The 20,844-nt window shown below is 33.1% G+C and overlaps 2 protein-coding genes across 2 annotated transcripts; both read left to right on the top strand.

Moving 5' to 3' along the window:
• The first annotated feature begins 2,343 nt into the window (after nucleotides 1-2,343).
• LOC102584320 (probable hexokinase-like 2 protein) lies at nucleotides 2,344-7,706 on the top strand. The gene is made up of 9 exons (XM_006357682.2): nucleotides 2,344-2,655; nucleotides 3,829-4,009; nucleotides 5,312-5,482; nucleotides 5,756-5,830; nucleotides 5,921-6,076; nucleotides 6,157-6,255; nucleotides 6,341-6,471; nucleotides 6,821-6,902; nucleotides 7,131-7,706. Exons 1-9 carry the CDS (start codon nucleotides 2,384-2,386, stop codon nucleotides 7,437-7,439), a joined length of 1,476 nt encoding a protein of 491 aa, XP_006357744.1. The 5' UTR covers nucleotides 2,344-2,383; the 3' UTR covers nucleotides 7,440-7,706.
• Nucleotides 7,707-15,983: 8,277 nt separating this feature from the next.
• Nucleotides 15,984-19,982, top strand: LOC102583999 (leucine-rich repeat receptor-like serine/threonine-protein kinase BAM1). Its single transcript, XM_006357681.2, has 2 exons — nucleotides 15,984-18,694; nucleotides 19,285-19,982. Exons 1-2 carry the CDS (start codon nucleotides 16,108-16,110, stop codon nucleotides 19,749-19,751), a joined length of 3,054 nt encoding a protein of 1,017 aa, XP_006357743.1. The 5' UTR covers nucleotides 15,984-16,107; the 3' UTR covers nucleotides 19,752-19,982.
• Nucleotides 19,983-20,844: the final 862 nt, after the last annotated feature.

Below are 20,844 nucleotides of genomic sequence, written 5' to 3'. Positions count from 1 at the left end.
CTGACTTTAGTGTTACAAATTATTTTTTTATGATTTTGGTGTTACAAAAAAGTAAATTTAGTGACCATCGATGAAATTAACCCCAATAACACCCATTTGAATATTAAAATTATAATTCATGAATAGTTTAGGGTATTTATTTTTATGTATTCTATCCTAAAAGCATATACGATAGTCTTACTTAACTTTATGAAGCTCTTTTTTCCATTTGACTAAACGTTGTCCAAATTAGAACATCAAAAAGTTTCAACTTCTTCTTTTACTTGAATCAAATAAAGGAAGAAATATAATTCAAATGTTTGAAAAGTAGTAGTAGAAAAACTTGATGAACTACCATTACCTTTTAGTAAGTGAAATAGTAGAGAAGACTTGGAATTCCTTAGCACCCCCTACTTGAAAATCAACTCAAAAAGTTACTATAATACTATTCCCTGATGCTTCACATTTATTTAATTTTTTAATCATATTCCCTGTTCATTTATTTTGCTTTTTTGGACGGTTAATGCATCATTTAATGGGATAATACGAATCCTTTTTTGTCTCAAAGTTGAACAACTTTAAAAAAAATAAGAAATTATTCCTGTCAATCTTGATTTAAAAATTATTTGGAAATTCTAGGAAACATATAACTATGTAATTACATAGTTTAGTAATTATAGTGATACGTTTATTTTCTCATAACATAATTATAATGTATGTAATTACTCTTTGTTTCATTTTAGTTAAATTGGAGGTAAGAAAAGGAAAATGGGGAGGAAATTACAAGGTGGAGCTTACCAAGAAGATAGTTTAACCAATATAACTTAGCTATTAAGATTCTCCGTCTTTGCACTCAGTTCAATATTGATCAAGTAGTTAGTTGACCAGACAAATATAGCAAACTACTTAATGATTTGCTTATTTGAGAAAGTTATTGTTTTGCTTCAACAAATGTATAAAATCAAATTTTGTGAATTATGGACTACACATTATTCATTAACGTTAATATCAATCACATTTAAGTGTCACAATAACACATTTTTCTTATTAATTAATTGAAGAAAATCCTATTTGAGCATCCATAAATTGGCTAAAAATGCCAAAGCTCCATCATTTCTATGATAGATGTAACAATAATTGGGCCCAAAAGCCCACAATTGTAGTTCGGTACGGATTAGACTGGACCCAGACTATAGTGGATCATACACTCGCTAAACAGTTTAGCCACTAATGAATTAAGGGTGACAAAAGAGTTTCAAAATGAAGAAAAAGTGACAAGTTTTAATTATTGAGTAGAGGTGACAATTTTAAAATTAGTGCTAATGACACTAATTTTAAAACCCTCAAGTTATATTATTTACATAAAAGCCCTATTTTCCTTAATTCCACACCCTCCCTTCTCTCCACCCTTCTGCCGCTGACATCCCCTCCCCTGTTGCCATCGTAACCGATGTCGTCACCACTTCCTCCTCTACCACAACCATCAGTTCTTCCTCCATTGCCACCACTCTCTTATTTTTCCTCTTTTACCACCATTGTTGCCGCCACCTTCTTCTCTACCTCTGCCTCCACAACAATCATCACCTCCACCTTCGTTGTCATCACCAACATCTCATTTGCCACTCTACCATCCTCTTTTTTACCTCCCTTGCTACAACAATTATTGTAATTGTTGCAGCAACTTGAGCAATTGTTGAAAAATCTTCAACAGTTGCTACAATAACTTCAACAGTTGTTGAGCAAACTTTAGCGGTTGCTGAAACAACTTCAACAATTGCTACAATAACTTCAGCAGTTATTGCGACAACTTCAGTTGTTGCTTGATTTTCTACAAAAAAACAATTCAATAACTTCCACTTCAAAAATTTTAAAATTAAATCAAATTAGTTTGTGAAATAGAACCAACAAGAGAAAGAAAAAACGTGATAAAAAATAATGAACGACAACGATAATGATAGCAACAACAAAGAAGAACAAGTAAATGGAAGAAGAGAAAAAGAAATGAAGAAGAAGAAGAAGAAATCTGGAAAGAGAAATAAAGAAGGAAGAAGAGGAAGAAAGAAATCTTGAAAGAGATTTTAAATTTTGAAATTTAAGAAGAGATGGAAAACTTTTCAAACATTTTGAAATTAAAAATTGGGTTTATTTTGAATATTTTTTAAAGTTTAGAACTTTTAAATATTACATTTTAGATCTCAATTATCTTAATCACTAATTAAAAAAAAGTTTGACTTGGTCAATCCATTTTTGTCACCTCCTCCTCAATTTACTCATGAAACTCGTTCTTCTTTCCATGGATGTCGTGGTTCAGTTATCTTTGATCAACAAAATTGACATGCATTGCCGTAGAGAAACGACGAACTATAAAAAATTACCTAATAGAAAGAGGAAGAAGTAGAGATCAATGAAGAAGGATGTGGTGGTTTTGGCAGCAGTGACAACGGTTTCCACCGTCGTAGCGGCGGTGCTTTTGGTGAGGCAATGGAAGCGACGTAGCGAGCAACGGTGGAGGCATGCACAACGCATCCTCCGAAAATTCGCAAGAGAATGTGCAACCCCTGTTCCTAAATTATGGCAAATTGTTGATGATCTCGTTGCTCAGATGCACGCTGGTCTAACTTCAACTCAATCCACCCTTCAAATGTTTCCTTCTTGCTTACCTTCACTCCCAAATGGGTACCTACTACACTTTTCATTTCTAGTTTATTCTCTATTGTTGATTACATTTTCCTTCAATATAAATTTACACTGAGGATTTGGGAAAGAGAATATGCTAATAATTAGGTTGGGTGTTTTTGATAGATTTTGAGATTAATTTAATTAATTGATATAAATGAAAATCCACATGGAAGTTAAAATTTGCATTCAATTTTAAGTAGATGTGGAGAGAAAATGACCAAAATAGTCCTTCATGTATAGGGTTCGAATTATTTTGGTCATTTATCTATACCATCTTATCAAAATAGTCTTTGATGTATACATAAAAAGTATTATTTTGGTCCTAGCCTTAAAAACTAATTGAAAACATAAAAAAAATCTGTTAAATTTAACTGTGGACCCACACTCTTCTTCCTCCCTCTTTCTTCCCCATTGCTTCTCCTTCATGTAGCTAAATTGCTCCCTGGGTTAAAAACACTCCTCCGTAAATTCTCTTTCCATATCGTGGGCGATATATTTGTCGGCGTACCTGGCGTCGGAGGACTTGCCGGCATCGACAGAGACCTCTGGTACTTGGTAGATCCTTCTCCTGATTCTCCACCTATATACGAGATCAATTCCAATGCAGAAATTTAATTTATAGTACTGGATCTTCATCAATTATCTTTACATCTACACAACTTTAATTTTACTTCATTAATTTTCCCCTAAATTTCATGCATACAACAGAAATGGATTTTATATATGTATATTAATTTTGTGAGAATTAAGAGTACCGGTTTGAACAGTGAGGCTCTTAACAATTTTTTTTATGTTTCTTCCCCATTGCTTCTCCTTCGTGTTCTTTTTTTTGAACATGAAGGAGAAGCAATGGGGGAAGAAAGAGGGAGGAAGAAGATTGTGGGACCCACAGTTAAACTTAACCAAAAAAGAATTATGTTTTCAGTTAGTTTTTAGGGTTAGACCAAAATGATACTTTTTATGTATACATTAAGGACTATTTTGATAAGATGGTATAGATAAAGGGCCAAAATAATTCAAACCCTATACATGAAGGACTATTTTGATCATTTTCTCTAGATGTGGATATTGAATTTGAAGTCAGTAAGTGCATAGTACTACTATACTGAAAAACTTTGTTATAGTTAGGAAAATGCTCATCATTAATTGTGTGTATATATATAATGCCAGTGATGAGAAAGGTCTATTCTATGGGATTAATCTTCGCGGAACTAATTTCATCATTGTTCAAGCACGACTTGGAGGAAGAGATGCACCCATGTCACGTATTGGAGGAAGAAGTGAACCCATTTCGGATCTATACAGACAGGAAATTCCAATTCCTCCCAACATAATAGAGGCCAGCTCCCAGGTATGTATAATGCCGTGTGCTCTTAGAAATTTAACTTTTTGGTACTTCATAGCAATAGGTCTTATTCAATTGTACGAAATATATTTGATTAAAATAAGTGTTTATATGATGAAATTCCTAATTCACCAAACTTTTAGAAATATAAGATGTCCTCCGTAGTTCTTTTTGACTGGTGAAAGATTCTAAATACTCACTATGGGTTATGATTAACTCTCTGTCAATACAACTCTGACATAAGAAATACTCCCTTCAACATTATCAAATTGAGATTATTATAGATGCAGCCAGGCTGGGTAATCAAACTTTATGAATTGAAGTAAAAGTTTTGATAGTTTAATTATCTCTTTACAAGTCATAACAAAAACTTCTAAGTCAAGTAGGTTAAACTACAATGAATAAGATCCTTATGATTTCGAACTTACAGTGTAAATGAAGAGCTACAAAGAGTGTAACCTATTCTAATGACCTGCTCCTTCAATAGAATAGGTCGCCTTCAAAAGAAAGAAATGGTGGAACATGTTAAACATAATAATTTCATTCAATGTGTTCATGACTAGTTTTGTTTTGGTGAATTTCCATTTTTTTCCTAATTGTTTTAGGATATGAGTAGCATTACAAATTCTGTAAGCTGAATACTGAATTTTGATGTCTTATCTGTATCGTTTTAAGAATTTACATCTTTGAATGTTAAAAGTACTACTTGTAGGTATGACATAGCCAAAAGTTATTATAAAATTTTAATTTGATTTACTATATTTAAAAATTTGTAGGATACTGATACTACTGCAAGTTGCAACTATGTTATTTTCATTTCTACATAAAATATTTAAACTAAATTTAAGTTTGTGTTAAAAAGTTAAAGTAAGCATCAATTGTGCATACAAAGAATGCAGTCATTTCAATTAATCTAAAGTTTGTGAAGCATTTAAGATTACAGTTATTTTATTAGATGATTTTCGTGTCACTTATTGTGGTCATTCCTAAATACTGAAATTAGATATGAAAAATGGCATTGGTCATAAACTTAATGTGGCCATATAGGTTTGTTATTGTTAAATTGATTTTTTTACTGTCCTCTTTTTTTTTTTCTATGTTCTTTTAATTTCATCAAATCTTGAAAACCGTAATAAGTTTCTTTTGATGTTTGTTAGAAAATTTTACGGCTGAAACTTTGTTAAGGTGACATAGAGTCGTGTGACGCAGTTTCTGACTAATAGTCTTCGCCAGTCAAGTAGTGTCAAAACTATATATGATGTTAATTATTGCTATATGTTTGAAGTCTTCTTTTTGAACCTCTTTCAGGAATTATTTGATTGGATAACTGTGGAGCTTGGAAAATTCATCTCCATGCATAGTGAAGGTTTACAAGGAGGAGAAAAAAATCTTGGATTCACAGTATCACCTACAATTGCAGAAGTAGCTGCCTCCAAGGAAACAGCCATTACGTGGAAGGATTCATTATTAGGAGATGCAGTTGAGTCTTTCTATACCTAAGTAGATTTAAATATCTTTTCTCTAATGGACCGAGATTTTCTGAAACAAAAAATACTATATTTTTTGTGCATTTGGAATTTGAAAACAATCAACATATTTGCAAAGATTTAACTACAAGAAAAGAAATTTAGGTGTACATGGTTATCAAGCACAATGGCTCGCTCAGTCTTTCTACTTTCCTTTCCACACTTGCAAGCCATAATTATTGATTCACAGTTTTCACATGAATATGTTACTACGTCGTAATCTCAGGCAGGGAACAAGTTGTTGAATGAAATCAATAGCGCCATGGAGAAGCACAGTGTTGATAAGCGAGTTTTTGCCCTGGTATAAGCGGATCTTCCCTTTTAGTACAGCAGAAATAGTGCACTTATTTACATAGAATCTTTATTAAAACATTGGGTTGCAATTATGTAGGTTGATGATACTATTGGAGTTTTGGCTGGAGGAAGGTATTACAGTAAAGAGAGTGTGGCTGCAGTCACTCTAGGGATGGGCACTAATGCGGCTTATATAGAATCAGCACAATCCGTCGTAAAATGGCCTGATCAGACTCCAAAACCAGAAGAAATAGTAAATTCTGGTGACAACATTTCTAAGTATACCATTCTATAAAATGTTGCAATGATTCACTGTAGTCCTTGGTTGTGCAGGCAATTAATACCCAGTGGGGGAATTTTAGATCCTCCCATCTTCCAATTACAGAGTTTGATACATTGTTAGATGCTGAAAGTTCATATCCTGGTAGCCAGGTGGATACTTAAACTTTTCTGTCCCCTCAGGTTCCCTGTGATCTCTATGAACTACATTAACTCCTTAATCTCATTTTGTCTTCAGATATTTGAGAAGCTTATTTCAGGTACATATTTAGGAGAAACTGTTAGAAGAGTCTTATTAAAGATGGCTCAGGAATCAGCTTTATTTGGAGATATTGTACCACCTAAGCTAGCAATTCCATATACGTTGAGGTAACATAGATTATTTTTTTAATCAGAGACATATACAATGCTTGGGATCTTATGGTTATTTTTTTAAAAACTCAACTACAGCTTTTCTTTCTTTCTTTTCCGAAACTACCTTTAAAATGAATTTATCCCCATCAATTGTACTGAAATGTTGCATTTTTCCTCTTTCTTTGTGGAAATTGCCCTACCAACCAAGCAGCCTGGATGTGCAATGTTTTCTCCATCTTTGTGTCTAATAAGGACAGATATCAAAAATCAACTTGAAACAAATGGCATTTTAGAACTCCATATTTGTAATTGACATAATTACTGTCATGCTATGATTTCTATTATTGACTATAGCTCTTGGCAGGTCCCCCGATATGGCTGCTATGCATCAAGACACTTCAGAGGATTATGAAATAATTGATGAGAAACTTGGAGAAATTTTTGAGGTAGGGCAATTAAAGCAGAATTGTCAAATTTAAGTAATTTGCTAGTAAATGTTCTTGCAGTTTCTCCATTACTATTTTTCATTTTTGTAGCACAGGAGGGGGTTAAGTACGTGATTTCTCTAGTTAAAGTGCTTTTTGTGTAGGCGGTTTCATGCATTACATACAAGTAGATTATGCTTACAGATTTTTGCTTGCTACACTTGCTAATTAGCAGTCTGCTGATTGCAGATAACTAACTCTACAACCATGGCAAGAGAACTAGTTGCAGAGATCTGTGATGTTGTAGCAGAACGTGGAGCTCGCTTAGTTGGAGCTGGCATCATAGGGATTGTAAAGAAACTAGACAGACTTTCTAATAGGATTAGCATTATTACTGTAGAAGGTGGTGTCTATGAGCATTATCGTGTTTTCAGGAACTATCTGCATAGCAGTGTATGGGAGATGCTTGGCGATGAACTCTCTGACAATGTGATTATTGAGCATTCTCATGGTGGTTCTGGAGCCAGTTCCATCTATATTGCTGCTTCACAACCATAAACCTCTCAAATTCATAGTAACTTGGCTCTTTAAGCCAGGATAGATAGTTACATCATTTGTATTCTTTTACATCCCAGATCAACTGAGATATTGTTTTCAATATCTTATTATATCTTACAACAAGGATTTGTATTTCGTTTACTGCTTCTTGTTTGCGTAAGCAACAAGCTAAGTGGCAGATTTACATACATAATGTGTAAGATTAGATACTATATTTCATTGTGTGATGATTACTAATTATCTTGTTAAGCACATCAATTAGTCCTTCTACAGTATTATACATAAGCTTTAAGACTCTTCTTGTCTTTTTTATGGTATAGGAAGATGTACTTTTTTGAAGATAGAAATGATTGTGCAATCACAAGGATGAGTCCCCACTACTAGCTTAAAGAAACTGTTACAGAGAGACTGAAAAGGACTAGAGCATCCAAGGTAAAACACCAATCTGTCTTGTTTGTTGTCTTGAAAAATAAGGTTACCTCTACTTATGGGAAAAGGTTCGATTTAACAAATCGAATTCTCGAATGTTTATATCCCTCCATTCCATAATAAATGAGAAATAACAAGCATAGAGACAAAGGCAACCCCACCACCCCCAAAATTTGAAGACTATTTATATGAAATGTGTTGCTTGATGTTAACCATATTGTATCAATTGTTACTTTCAAGCATCTAATACGTCTAATGAAAGTTGGGCCTATTAGGCAGACTTTTTGGAATATCCCATATGCACAACCCATAACCATTAAGTTGAAAATGGGAAAAAAAGTAGCAACTGTTTTTCCTACGACCATATTGATGTACGAGGACCACCATTGATTTATATGAAAATTTATGTTTCTACTTTAACAGAATTGCAGAAGAAGAAAGGACGAGCACTGACAAAAATAACGTGAATTGGAAATCTATGTTTTCACTCATACATGTTGTCTCAATTCTTGGATTTTTAATTTACCAAAAATTGGTAATTACATCCCAAGTCATTAGCATTGGTTTGCAAGGAGAAAAACTATTTTACTTGCTTTGTAGAAACCATTTACACAAATTTAGTAGGATTTCATATAAACATTCATGATTTTGGGATAATATGATGGTGTTGCGCCTAACTCAACCCAAAATGTAGCTATTAATTGAAGAATTGCCCAAAATGATATATACCTCAACAAATATGAGACTTCAACACTCAACTAGAGGGGGTAATTACAAGTGACCAACATTGACAAATATAACAATATGGATTGATGAATCTGATTTTGATACCACGTGAAGATGTGACTTTTGCACTTAACTTAGATCTAAAAATTAGCTCATAAGAAAAGGATCGATCAAAACCGTATAAGGATACCACAATTCACTCTCACAACCAATGTGAACTTTAACAATTTTAAAAACCTGTTTGCATCGTCTTATACCTTATAGATTCATATATAGAAATATTTTTGAATTTTATCCAAATAATATAAAATATTTAAAACAAGTCGATTCAAATAGACTCTAAATCAGTAAATGCAAGAATCATGAATTTACTAGAATTTTTCTTTGAGATATTCACAACTCATGTGAAATTATTCCAACTTATGTAATGTAACATCCGAGACCATTATTTTCCACATGATTGTAGTAAATAATTCAACGTCTTTATTTCATTTTCAATTACTAGTAACTTTTGCATTAGCATTGACGAGGATATTGGGACAATCAAACTTACATAGGTATTTTAAAGTTTATAACGTTAATAATGGAGTAGTTAGTAAATAATTTGTGATCCAGCATTACAAATATATTAAAAAATATTTAAGTAGATAAAGAAGTCCACTAACACCTTGTTTGGATAGTTGTTACATGTTGTATTGTATTGTGTCGTTAGCTTAAATACAATGTTTGTTTTAATTGTTACTTAAAATTCTATTATATCGTATCGTTTAAACTAATCGTTAGGTAACGATGAAAAGACCCATTTTATGGAACGACCGATTTGGTGTGATCCCGTCGTTATCTTAATATTTTCTTCTCATTTTATCTTTATTTATTATTTAATAATTATATTTCATCTTTTACCTTACCTTTCCATAATATCTATACCCTACTTTTCTTGTAGGTTTATCATTCAAATCATGGATGTATGACATTATCTAACGACGGAGAACGATACAACCTATCCAAACATTGCATTCGTTAAAATAATACAGTATGATACAATATAACACAATACAATATAATATGATACATTATGAAACAACACATAACAACCATTCAAACAAAGTGTAAAGTAATATACTCATTTGTAATTTTTTTATTTTTTATTTTTGTATTGGTTGGACCATGGGAATTGGGATGGACCAAAGAAAGAAAAATGTAGGGCAGTGTATGCCAGAAAGTTTGATTTTTTGCCTCCATAATTTATCGTCGGTCCACTAGAAAAAAAGGTAATTATGAATTATGATCATAATAATTAATTAGATATGATTATCTGTCTCTCTTACACGTTCTCTTTCTAGAGACCCGCGTGCTACTCTGCACAATTAACATAAACTTAGATTCTCTTCTATGGAAATATTTAAGAGACCTTTGACAATGCAAATCTGTTTTGTTTATACATTTTTCAAAATCAAATTAATGGATTTGACCACCTAGAAAATTTATAAAAATAAGCTTACCAAACACTTCTTTTAATCCCTTTTTTTTTTTTTAAAACGTTGTTCCAAACAGATTATTGTACAATACTACTACAACAATAACATGTCCAGTGAAGTGAAATCCCATAAAATGTTACACCTTACTACAACCTCGTGGAGATAGACAAGTTATTTTCAAACGATCATCGGATCAAGTGGATCAAACTCAAGTAAAAGAAGATGAAAACAATAAAAGAAAACATAACGGTTAATAAGGAAAACAATGTAAAGTCTACAGGAGAAAAACAATAACAACATCAAAGTAGTATCATAATTCAAATACATTAAACACAAGAACTATAGAAACAGATTATTGTACAATGCATCCGGAAAAAAGAAACTCACCTTAATCTAACATTTTAAGTATGTTTCATCGAGATTTAGGAAGTAGTAGTACTTGTTTTTGTTCAAGAAGTATTTTTAGCTAAAAATAATTTTCAAAATAATAAATTTTAGTAAGAACATAGCCAAACACAAATTATAATTAATTAAAACATAATTTAATGAAGACGAGGAGTGGAAGTAATTAGATGGTACACCATTTCATTAAAATGAGGGGACATATGCATATGTAATAAAACTAAATTACAGAATGATTAACCTAGAATAATGCAGAGGACATATGCTAATGACAAGTTACACGCATTTGCGGCTTCAGAAATTTAGGATAGAATTAGGGATACATCAAATGATAATGACCTACCTAACAAAGTGAAAATCATACAAACCCTTCCACAATTCATTAATTATGATTAACCCAAGGATTATGACGATCCATTTAAAATACAATGAATAAACAAATAGAAAAATGGTTGTTTATTTTTGTGAGTGTCCAAAGCCAAATGACTAGGGGACAAGGCGAACAAATATCGAGACATTATAAAAACATAGTAATAGGACAAAGGAGAAGCAGGATATTGAAATTACGTGTTTCGTGGGTTGGAAATAGCATTGGGTTACGCAGCATTTAACTGAGCCCAACGCCATTTAGTTCATCTAGATCACTGCATCTAACTCAAAATTAGACCAAGTAGTATCCTCCCTCACGATTTATGTGACACTTTTTTTTTTATAGATTTTTTAAATTAAAAATAACTTAATTTTGAAATTTCATTTTATTTTTTAGTACGTCTATTGGTATCTAATTTAGAGTTTAGTTATGAAGATATTAAATAATGTATAAGTAATATTATGCTTGGTACTCCATCCGTCCGATATTAGATGGGAAATCAAGATAGAATTAATTAAACTTTTCTCATTTTACCCCTACAATTAATATGACCTTTAGAAGTTTAAACAAATTTTTAAGTTAAACTTTTCTTTTTTCAAGAGTCTAATTTATATGAACAAAAGGCAAAATAGTAAAGTTAATCAATTTATTAATGATTTCTTAATCACCGTGTTAAATAGAAAGTGTTCATCTAATATGAGATGGATGGAATAATTGGTTAGGAGATAATTTATTCATGTATAAAATTAATATGGTACTTGATTTGTACTCCCTCCGTTCCTTTTTATATGTCGTCCTCATTATAAATAGTTGGTCCATAATACTTGTCATTTCATAAAATAAATGCATAAATTACAATATTCTTTCTATTTTACCCTTGTGAGTTATTAGCCTTGAATATATATATTTGACCAACATAGAAAAACTAAGTGAATAATTCATGTTCATTGGTCAAATTAATTAATCAAAATAAATTAATTCATATTCATTGATTGAAAAATTGACTTAAAAATAAATAAATAAGGATAGAATAGTAAACTTACTTAATTTCTTAATGCACATGAAATAAAAAATGGTGACATATAAATAGGAACGGAGGGAATAATTTAGAAACTCGCATAACTAATACTCTCTATGTCTCTAATTACTTGTCCCCTTTAAAATTGGCACACCTATTAAGAAAATAATGATTGACATAGTGAGTTTACCATTTTACCCCTATTAATTATGAAATGGGTGAATTAAAAACTTAGGATTTTCAAGAATTTCTAAATTTTTTTCAAAGTAATTAATTGATGGTATAATATGTAAAAAAAATTATTCTTTCTTGATTTGTCAAAATAGACAAATAATTAGGAATAACTAAAAAAGGAAAAGTGAACAAGTAATTATGAACATAGAGAGTACATATATAAAATTATGAGAAAATTTATTGCTATTATCTTATGTATGATAGAATGTGAAATAATTAAATCGGCATAAAATAATGCATTGATTTTCTTACAACTAAGTTATTCATTAAGTTTAACTCTAATCAGTTGTCAATCAACTCTTTAATGAATTAATTTATAGACATAGAAATGTCTGAGGTTTGCTTTAAACCACATATTTCAAAAATGTATTGTGTTTAATATAACAGTGACACAAGACTTAAGACGAAAGGAGTAATAAACCAGTGGTCCCAGAACCTGAAAGACCAAAATAAGCTCGGAACATAGCCAAAACTATAAATAATTTACTTTTTAAAGTTTTTCATATCAACTGTACTTTAAAAAAATAATTTTCAAAGTATATTACAATCTCAAGTAAGTTACAATTAGTCATAAGCATGTCTGAAATCCAATATTGTAAAATATTACGTACTTGTTTCTCTACCACAGAAAGTTCTCACTATATTTTTAATTGATGATATTAAAACTTTAAAACAATATAATTAAAAATTATTCAAGAAAAATAAATTTATATTACGTGTAAATATCCAGAAACGTTGGAGTTGGTAAAAATGGTCGTACATATGGATATGATTTTTCGTCCACTTTCCAAAGCTGTCTTCAATTTGAATCTCCTCCTTTTGGTCTCATGTGGTAAATTTAGCATAAGCAGAGGGGTAATTTGGTAACATGCAGTTGTGTCTTGTAAATTTCGAATAGCCAAGAGGGGAAAGTGATTGAGAAGGACACTTCTTGGGTTTACCAATAACTCTTTAATTAATTTAGATTCTAATAATCTTATAAAGAAGCACAATTATTAGCATGATAAAACAAAAATAGTACACTCAAATCTCAATCCATTTCTTCTTGTTTTCATTTGAGTTTGTTTTATCCTTAATATTCGTAATTTTAAATAATTAGTAAAGGGAAAAATGCTGATGCAAACAGGAAAATTATAACAACTTTTTACAGCTTAAATATAGTGTTACGAGTTTGGTTATTTGATTATTATGAGCTCTTTTACACACATTTTTTTTTAACTTCGAAAAAAAGATAGAAAAAGAGTTAATTAATCAAATGATGATGCGTGTCTTCTTTAAATCATATTTGTCTCTTAATTTTAAATTGTGGGTCTATTGAAAATATTATTTTTTTACTCTAATAAAATAAAAAAAATTCTCCTATACCTTACTTGTGAAATTACATCAGTAAATATTATTATTGTTAGTATAATTATTTGATTCGAAATAAATATCTAGTAAAAATAAATTTTAGGTTTGTGATCTGTCACAGTTGTAGCTTTGGGCTCCACTGGTGATCTGGATTTATATTATTTTTTGTTTATCTGATTGTATTTTAATGACTGGACAGTAGGGTGCCCTTCGCATAAAGACATCACTTTGCAGGACCGATCCAGCATTTGGTGGACTAAATTGTACAAAATCGAAAAGTTGGGTGGGCGAATATACAACATATTAATAAATACCATTTGTTTCCAAATCAAACTCCTTCTATATTAAAATTAAGGAAAAACAATTTTTGCCAGAAAATTTGGTAGAATAATATTTTTTCTATGTTATTTTAACTTTTTAAATATTTTTACTCTTTTAACTTAAATACATTTTAACTAAAAAATGGAAAAAGATCAATTTATTAAATATTATAGTGTTTTTAATTTTCTAATCATTTAGGACTTCCCATTAATTAGAAGGGCATAATTGCTACTTGGACAACACAGTATAATTAATAGGACAACGAAAACTTCGTTTCATAAACTCATTCTCTAGCTTAAGTATAATTAATATGCCCCTAAACTATTTGAAAAGGTCTAGATATACCCTCCGTTTAAAAGTTTGGCTCACTCATGCCCTCGCCGTTCAACTTTTTGTCTAAATATGCCCTTATGGGCATTAGTTGGCCTGCTGGACATATCTAGCTCATTTTCCATTTCTTTAAATGCCACATGGAATTGTCATGTCATTTTGACTTTACCACATGACATTTATATGAAAATGGAAAGGGATCAATTATGCCCGTAAAAAATTCGAACCCATAAACACCTAATCCGACCCATAAATCAACCCCCCCTCCTTTTAGATAAACTACCCGACCCATTTTCAATAATTTTGTTTAAATTTTTATTTTTTTCGGTAAATCCAGGAAATTAGTAATTGATTAATAAAAAATAGAAAAAATATGGGGAAAAAAAATTAACGCCAAAAATTCACAAATAAATATTGTAACCTTAAATTCAACAATTTTTTTATTTTTTTCCGGTAAATCCCGAAAATGAGTAATTGATTAAAAAAATATATGAAAAATATAAAATTAACGCCAAAAAATCACAAAAAAATCCATTTTTCATATAAATGTCATGTGGTAAAGTCAAAATGACATGGCAATTCCATGTGACATTTAAAGAAATGAAAAATGAGTTGGATATGTCCAGCAGACCAACTAACTCCCATAAGGGCATATTTAGACCAAAAGTTGGACGACGAGGACATGAGTGAGCCAAACTTTAAACGGAGGATATATCTTAGACCTTTTCAAATAGTTTAGGAACATAATTGACCCTTTACCCATTGCACAAAATATCATTCATTTTGAAAGTAAAAGCAAATCAAAATGACATGGAATTGGAATAGCACTTAAATGATACTCCCTCCTATCCATTTTAGTTGTCACTGTTTACTAAAAATAACTTGTCAAAAATATTGTCATAGAAAACTATGAATACATACACATTATGTTATGATTGTTTAGATTGGCAGATCAGTCTTGTTTTTATATACATTTCTTTATGTTCAACTTGAGCTAAAGGTATCAGAAACGATATTTTTATTTTTTCAATGTAGGAGTAAATAAGAGTTTATTTTCTTTGTCTCATATTAATCATTTTTATTTTTACACGCATATTAACAAATCATACGAAGATAATTTTACTAATTCACTTCTTAAAAACTTATTGAAATTTTAAAAATAAATGTGAACACTTTAATTTTTTTTTTGCAAGGGTAACAATATAAGAAAATTTTAATTAATGTTTTCTTGATTTAGTAAAATGGACAACTAATATAAGACAATTATTTTTAGTAAAATGATCAACTAATATGAGACGGAGAAAGTAATATATAAAATGTCATTCTTATTAATAATTTCTTAAGGAATGTGTAAAATAAAAACACGATAACTAATCTCTCCTCTATTGTGGCTTTCTTTGTGCCATACTCTACTGTCCAAAAAATATTACTACTCATCAAAAGAAGAAAGGGCTTTCCTTAAGAATGACATCTTATCAACTACAAAACTAACCTAAAGATGAAAAAACTACAGACGTTAGTGGAGAATGTTTTAACACCCTAAATTAAAGGAGATAAAGATAAGTGAAGTGCTTTTTGTGACAAACGAATTGAATGGAATTTTATGCCTCCCTCCCAAATACTCTTTTTAGCTAATGAAATCTCTTTAACTAGTAAGGACAACTATTCAACACGAGAAAAAGCAAGACCAATAGTTGTTTTTTTCTACTCTACTTTTTATCCGTGAAAAGATTGTGTAAATGTTAGCAACTTTATTATTTTTAAGGAACAAAAAAGTTGGTTCCCCACGTTACAAAAAGAGTTGGGGCCTCCTCTACTTATCTCACAATTCAAATTTATTCTTTATAATATAATAATCAATCCCCTCCTATTATATATATTTATTTACTCAAAACAAAAGAATATACACCAAACGGATTACCCACCCCCTCCTCACTTTTGCCTTTCTCACTCTCACTGAGTGAAACCGCAAACCAAACAGTTGGTGGGCATTAGATTAAGGAAGGAAAAATGCGTCTTCTTTTTCTTCTTCTTCTTGTTATGCATTTTACCGACTTTTCTGCCGGTAAACAACCACGGTTACCGGAATACCAGGCTTTGCTTGCCCTGAAAACTGCCATTACCGATGACCCACAGTTAACACTTGCCTCATGGAACATCTCCACCAGTCACTGTACGTGGAATGGTGTCACGTGCGACACGCATCGTCACGTGACCTCTCTTGATATTTCTGGGTTTAATCTTACCGGTACTCTTCCGCCGGAAGTTGGGAATCTTCGTTTCTTACAAAATCTGTCTGTTGCTGTTAACCAGTTTACTGGACCCATTCCTGTTGAAATCTCCTTTATTCCAAATCTCGGTTACCTTAATCTTTCTAATAACATATTCGGGATGGAATTCCCTCCGCAGTTAACCCGTCTGCGTAACCTCCAAGTCCTTGACCTTTACAACAACAATATGACCGGTGAACTTCCCCTTGAGGTGTATCAGATGACTAACCTTCGACATCTACACCTCGGCGGGAACTTTTTCGGTGGCCGCATTCCTCCGGAGTATGGAAGGTTCCCGTCTCTAGAGTACCTCGCAGTTTCAGGCAATGCACTGGTAGGAGAGATACCACCGGAGATTGGAAACATCACTACACTTCAGCAGTTGTATGTAGGATACTACAATACCTTCACCGGTGGGATTCCCCCGGCAATAGGGAACTTATCGCAGCTCCTCCGGTTTGATGCTGCTAACTGTGGACTTTCGGGGGAGATTCCACCGGAGATTGGGAAGCTTCAGAACCTTGACACTCTCTTCCTGCAAGTGAATTCTCTGTCTGGGTCATTAACTCCGGAGATAGGTTATCTGAAGAGCTTGAAATCTTTGGATCTGTCGAATAACATGTTCTCTGGCGAGATACCGCCAACATTTGCGGAGCTTAAGAATATCACTCTTGTTAATCTTTTTCGGAATAAGCTTTATGGGTCAATACCAGAGTTCATAGAGGACTTGCCGGAGCTAGAGGTGTTGCAACTTTGGGAAAATAACTTTACGGGAAGCATTCCACAGGGGTTAGGCACAAAGAGCAAGCTCAAAAATGTTGATCTCAGTTCCAATAAATTGACTGGAAATTTACCCCCAAACATGTGTTCCGGTAACAATCTGCAGACAATTATCACTCTAGGGAACTTCTTGTTTGGCCCAATTCCTGAATCTTTGGGTAGGTGTGAATCACTTAATCGGATTAGAATGGGAGAGAATTATCTGAATGGGTCAATTCCAAAGGGGCTCTTAAGCTTGCCACGTCTGTCACAAGTTGAACTTCAGAATAATATTCTCACTGGTACATTTCCTGATATTTCTTCCAAATCTAATAGTCTTGGGCAGATTATCCTTTCAAATAATCGCCTAACTGGACCTTTGCCGCCAAGCATTGGAAACTTTGCTGTAGCCCAAAAATTGCTTCTTGATGGGAACAAATTTTCGGGACGAATTCCAGCAGAAATAGGAAAGCTTCAACAGCTATCCAAAATTGATTTCAGTCACAACAACTTTTCTGGACCCATGGCTCCGGAGATTAGCCAGTGCAAGTTGCTGACTTATGTTGATCTCAGCAGGAACCAACTTTCGGGTGAGATTCCTTCTGAGATCACAGGTATGAGGATACTCAACTACTTGAACTTATCGAGAAACCACTTAGTTGGGAGTATTCCTTCCCCTATTTCTAGTATGCAGAGTTTAACTTCTGTTGATTTCTCATATAACAACTTTTCTGGTTTAGTTCCTGGAACCGGGCAATTTAGTTATTTCAACTACACCTCATTTCTGGGCAATCCAGATCTTTGCGGACCCTATTTGGGCCCTTGCAAAGAGGGTGTTGTTGATGGGGTTAGTCAACCTCATCAACGAGGAGCCTTATCGCCTTCGATGAAGCTTTTACTTGTTATTGGTTTGCTTGTCTGTTCTATTGTGTTTGCTGTTGCTGCAATTATAAAGGCCCGATCTTTAAAGAAGGCAAGTGAAGCTCGTGCCTGGAAGCTCACTGCTTTTCAGCGCCTAGATTTTACTTGTGATGATATTTTGGACAGCTTGAAGGAGGATAACATTATTGGAAAAGGAGGTGCTGGTATAGTCTACAAGGGGGTAATGCCGAGCGGGGAACATGTAGCAGTTAAGAGGTTGCCAGCTATGAGCAGGGGTTCCTCTCATGATCATGGGTTCAATGCAGAGATACAGACTCTTGGGAGGATCCGACACAGGCACATTGTTAGATTATTAGGATTTTGCTCGAATCATGAGACAAATCTTTTGGTTTATGAGTACATGCCTAATGGAAGTCTTGGGGAAATGCTTCATGGCAAGAAAGGCGGTCATCTACATTGGGATACCAGGTATAAGATAGCCGTGGAGTCTGCAAAGGGTCTTTGCTATCTCCATCACGATTGCTCTCCTTTGATCCTCCATCGTGATGTGAAATCAAACAACATTCTGCTAGACTCCAGCTTTGAAGCTCATGTTGCTGATTTTGGACTTGCTAAATTCTTGCAAGATTCAGGGACATCAGAATGCATGTCTGCTATTGCTGGTTCTTATGGGTACATTGCTCCAGGTATTTTGTAAAAGCCTTCGTATCTTGAAATTCTTAGTTTCTAACTGTGTTCATATTTATTTTTCTTGTCACATCATGCTATGCGAGTTTAGTGCCGAAGTTACAAACTTACTGATGAACTAAAATTTATCAGCTGAGACTAATTATCAATCTGTTAAAATGAAGCTTAGGTGTTCTAAACATCATAAATGTGCTATCCTGTAGTCTTGTATTTCCACTACTAATAATGTGACGATGAAGGACAGCATTAAGACATGGATAGTGGGGGTCCTTGACTGGTAGTAAACTAGAGGATTGGGCCTTCTTACTTTTGAAAAGGATCTCTAACTACTTCGGTGATGGTTAGGTTGGAATTTATAAATGCTTATGTCACTTGATAAGTAAGGCAACTGTGTTGCATGCTCCTGAAGCAAAGCAACATTAAATAAGTGGTACTGGTACTGATGAACTATTTACACTGTTGGAACGGGTAAGGGGATGTAAAACTCTGGTTTCTTGTTTAGTTATCTAACAAACCTACTGATTGCTAGCAATTATTTGTTCTGTTCTATCGTCTACTTCTCATTAGCATCTTATTTTCGTTTTTGCAGAATATGCTTACACGCTTAAGGTTGATGAGAAAAGTGATGTATATAGCTTCGGTGTGGTGCTATTAGAACTGGTAAGTGGCAAAAAGCCAGTTGGAGAATTTGGTGATGGTGTTGACATAGTCCAATGGGTTAGGAAAATGACTGATGGGAAAAAGGATGGAGTTCTCAAGATCCTTGACCCAAGACTCTCAACGGTTCCCCTTAATGAGGTGATGCATGTCTTCTATGTCGCATTGTTGTGTGTTGAAGAGCAGGCTGTGGAACGCCCCACCATGCGAGAGGTAGTGCAAATACTAACTGAACTTCCCAAGTCACCAGGCGCAAAATCAGATGACTCAACCGTCACTGATCAGTCACCCCCACCATCAGACTCTGCATTAGAGTCCCCAACCTCAATTCCCGAGGAAACAAAAGACCACCATCAACCAACACCTCAATCACCTCCACCTGACCTACTCAGTATCTGATTTGCAATGTTCTTGAAATAGGAGTGTTTTATTTAGTTTGATTCTCTAGTTCTATTATGATGAATTGTGCTAGCTTTGTTCTTTTTTTAAAAAAAATCGGGTCTTTTTAGGCTCAGGGGTTTATTCTAACTCTAAGATGGGTTTAATGCTCAGAAGTTTTCCTCTTGTACAGTAAGATTGGTAGGGTTTTCTCAAGTGTATTAATGGAAAAATTGCCCTTCATTTGCTATTCTTGCTTGGTTCAATTTTTTTTGTGCAACTTGTCTTAACCTGACAAATCTACAACTCAGATCAAACTTGAAGAAGAGATAATTAGTGGCTCTGTTAATTACACCTCTGGGTTGGTGAGAGTAGATTATTTTGTACTTTATGATTTAATTATTGGTAGTAATTAAATTATTATGCTCCCCTAGGAGAGTGAGATTTGAGTCTCAGGTGTCTTTTAATTACCAAGAATAGTGGGTTCACTTGAAAACAGTGATTTAAAAACCTTAAGCTACTGCCACATTAAGAGACTTTATTTGTGATGTTGAATTAAATTCGAGCCGTATATCAGAGAGTCAAATGAGTGCTGGAATAGCCTTAAAAGAAGTAGAGCAATAAAATCTTGTCTCATTTGAAAAGAATCTTTTGCATTAATAACTTTGTGGATCCACCTTAACTGACCTTGTGTTGGCATGGCCATGAAAATGAAGCATGAGGTCAAAAAATAAGACGAAAAATCATGTTACGTCGGGGCCTGGCTAATGTAGGGCCAACTGTTACCATGTTTTCATCTGCCGGGAAACAACCCTTTTTGGTTTTTAAATTGTACATTTGGTTCCCCCCCCACCACCGAGAACACCATAAGGGATTTGAAGTTTATGAGTTCAGATGTCATCAAATTCATAACTTGGTTCTGTTGTTAGATTTGCATTTTTAAATATTTATACATATACTCAAGATTTGCATTTTTAAATATTTATACATATACTCAATGAAATTCTTAATATAAATCTAGGATCCAAAATCTAAGCAAAAGTTATTGAGTTTGTTCAAATTGGTATACATAATACTCTAACGAATCATGTTCAAACTTCATTAATGGGCCCCC

The sequence above is a fragment of the Solanum tuberosum genome, unplaced genomic scaffold (genome assembly GCF_000226075.1).
Source record: "Solanum tuberosum cultivar DM 1-3 516 R44 unplaced genomic scaffold, SolTub_3.0 scf00244, whole genome shotgun sequence".
Classification (NCBI taxonomy): Eukaryota; Viridiplantae; Streptophyta; class Magnoliopsida; order Solanales; family Solanaceae; genus Solanum; species Solanum tuberosum.
The sequence above is the reverse complement of the archived record's forward strand: the minus strand, read 5'-3'. Positions and strand labels throughout refer to the sequence as shown.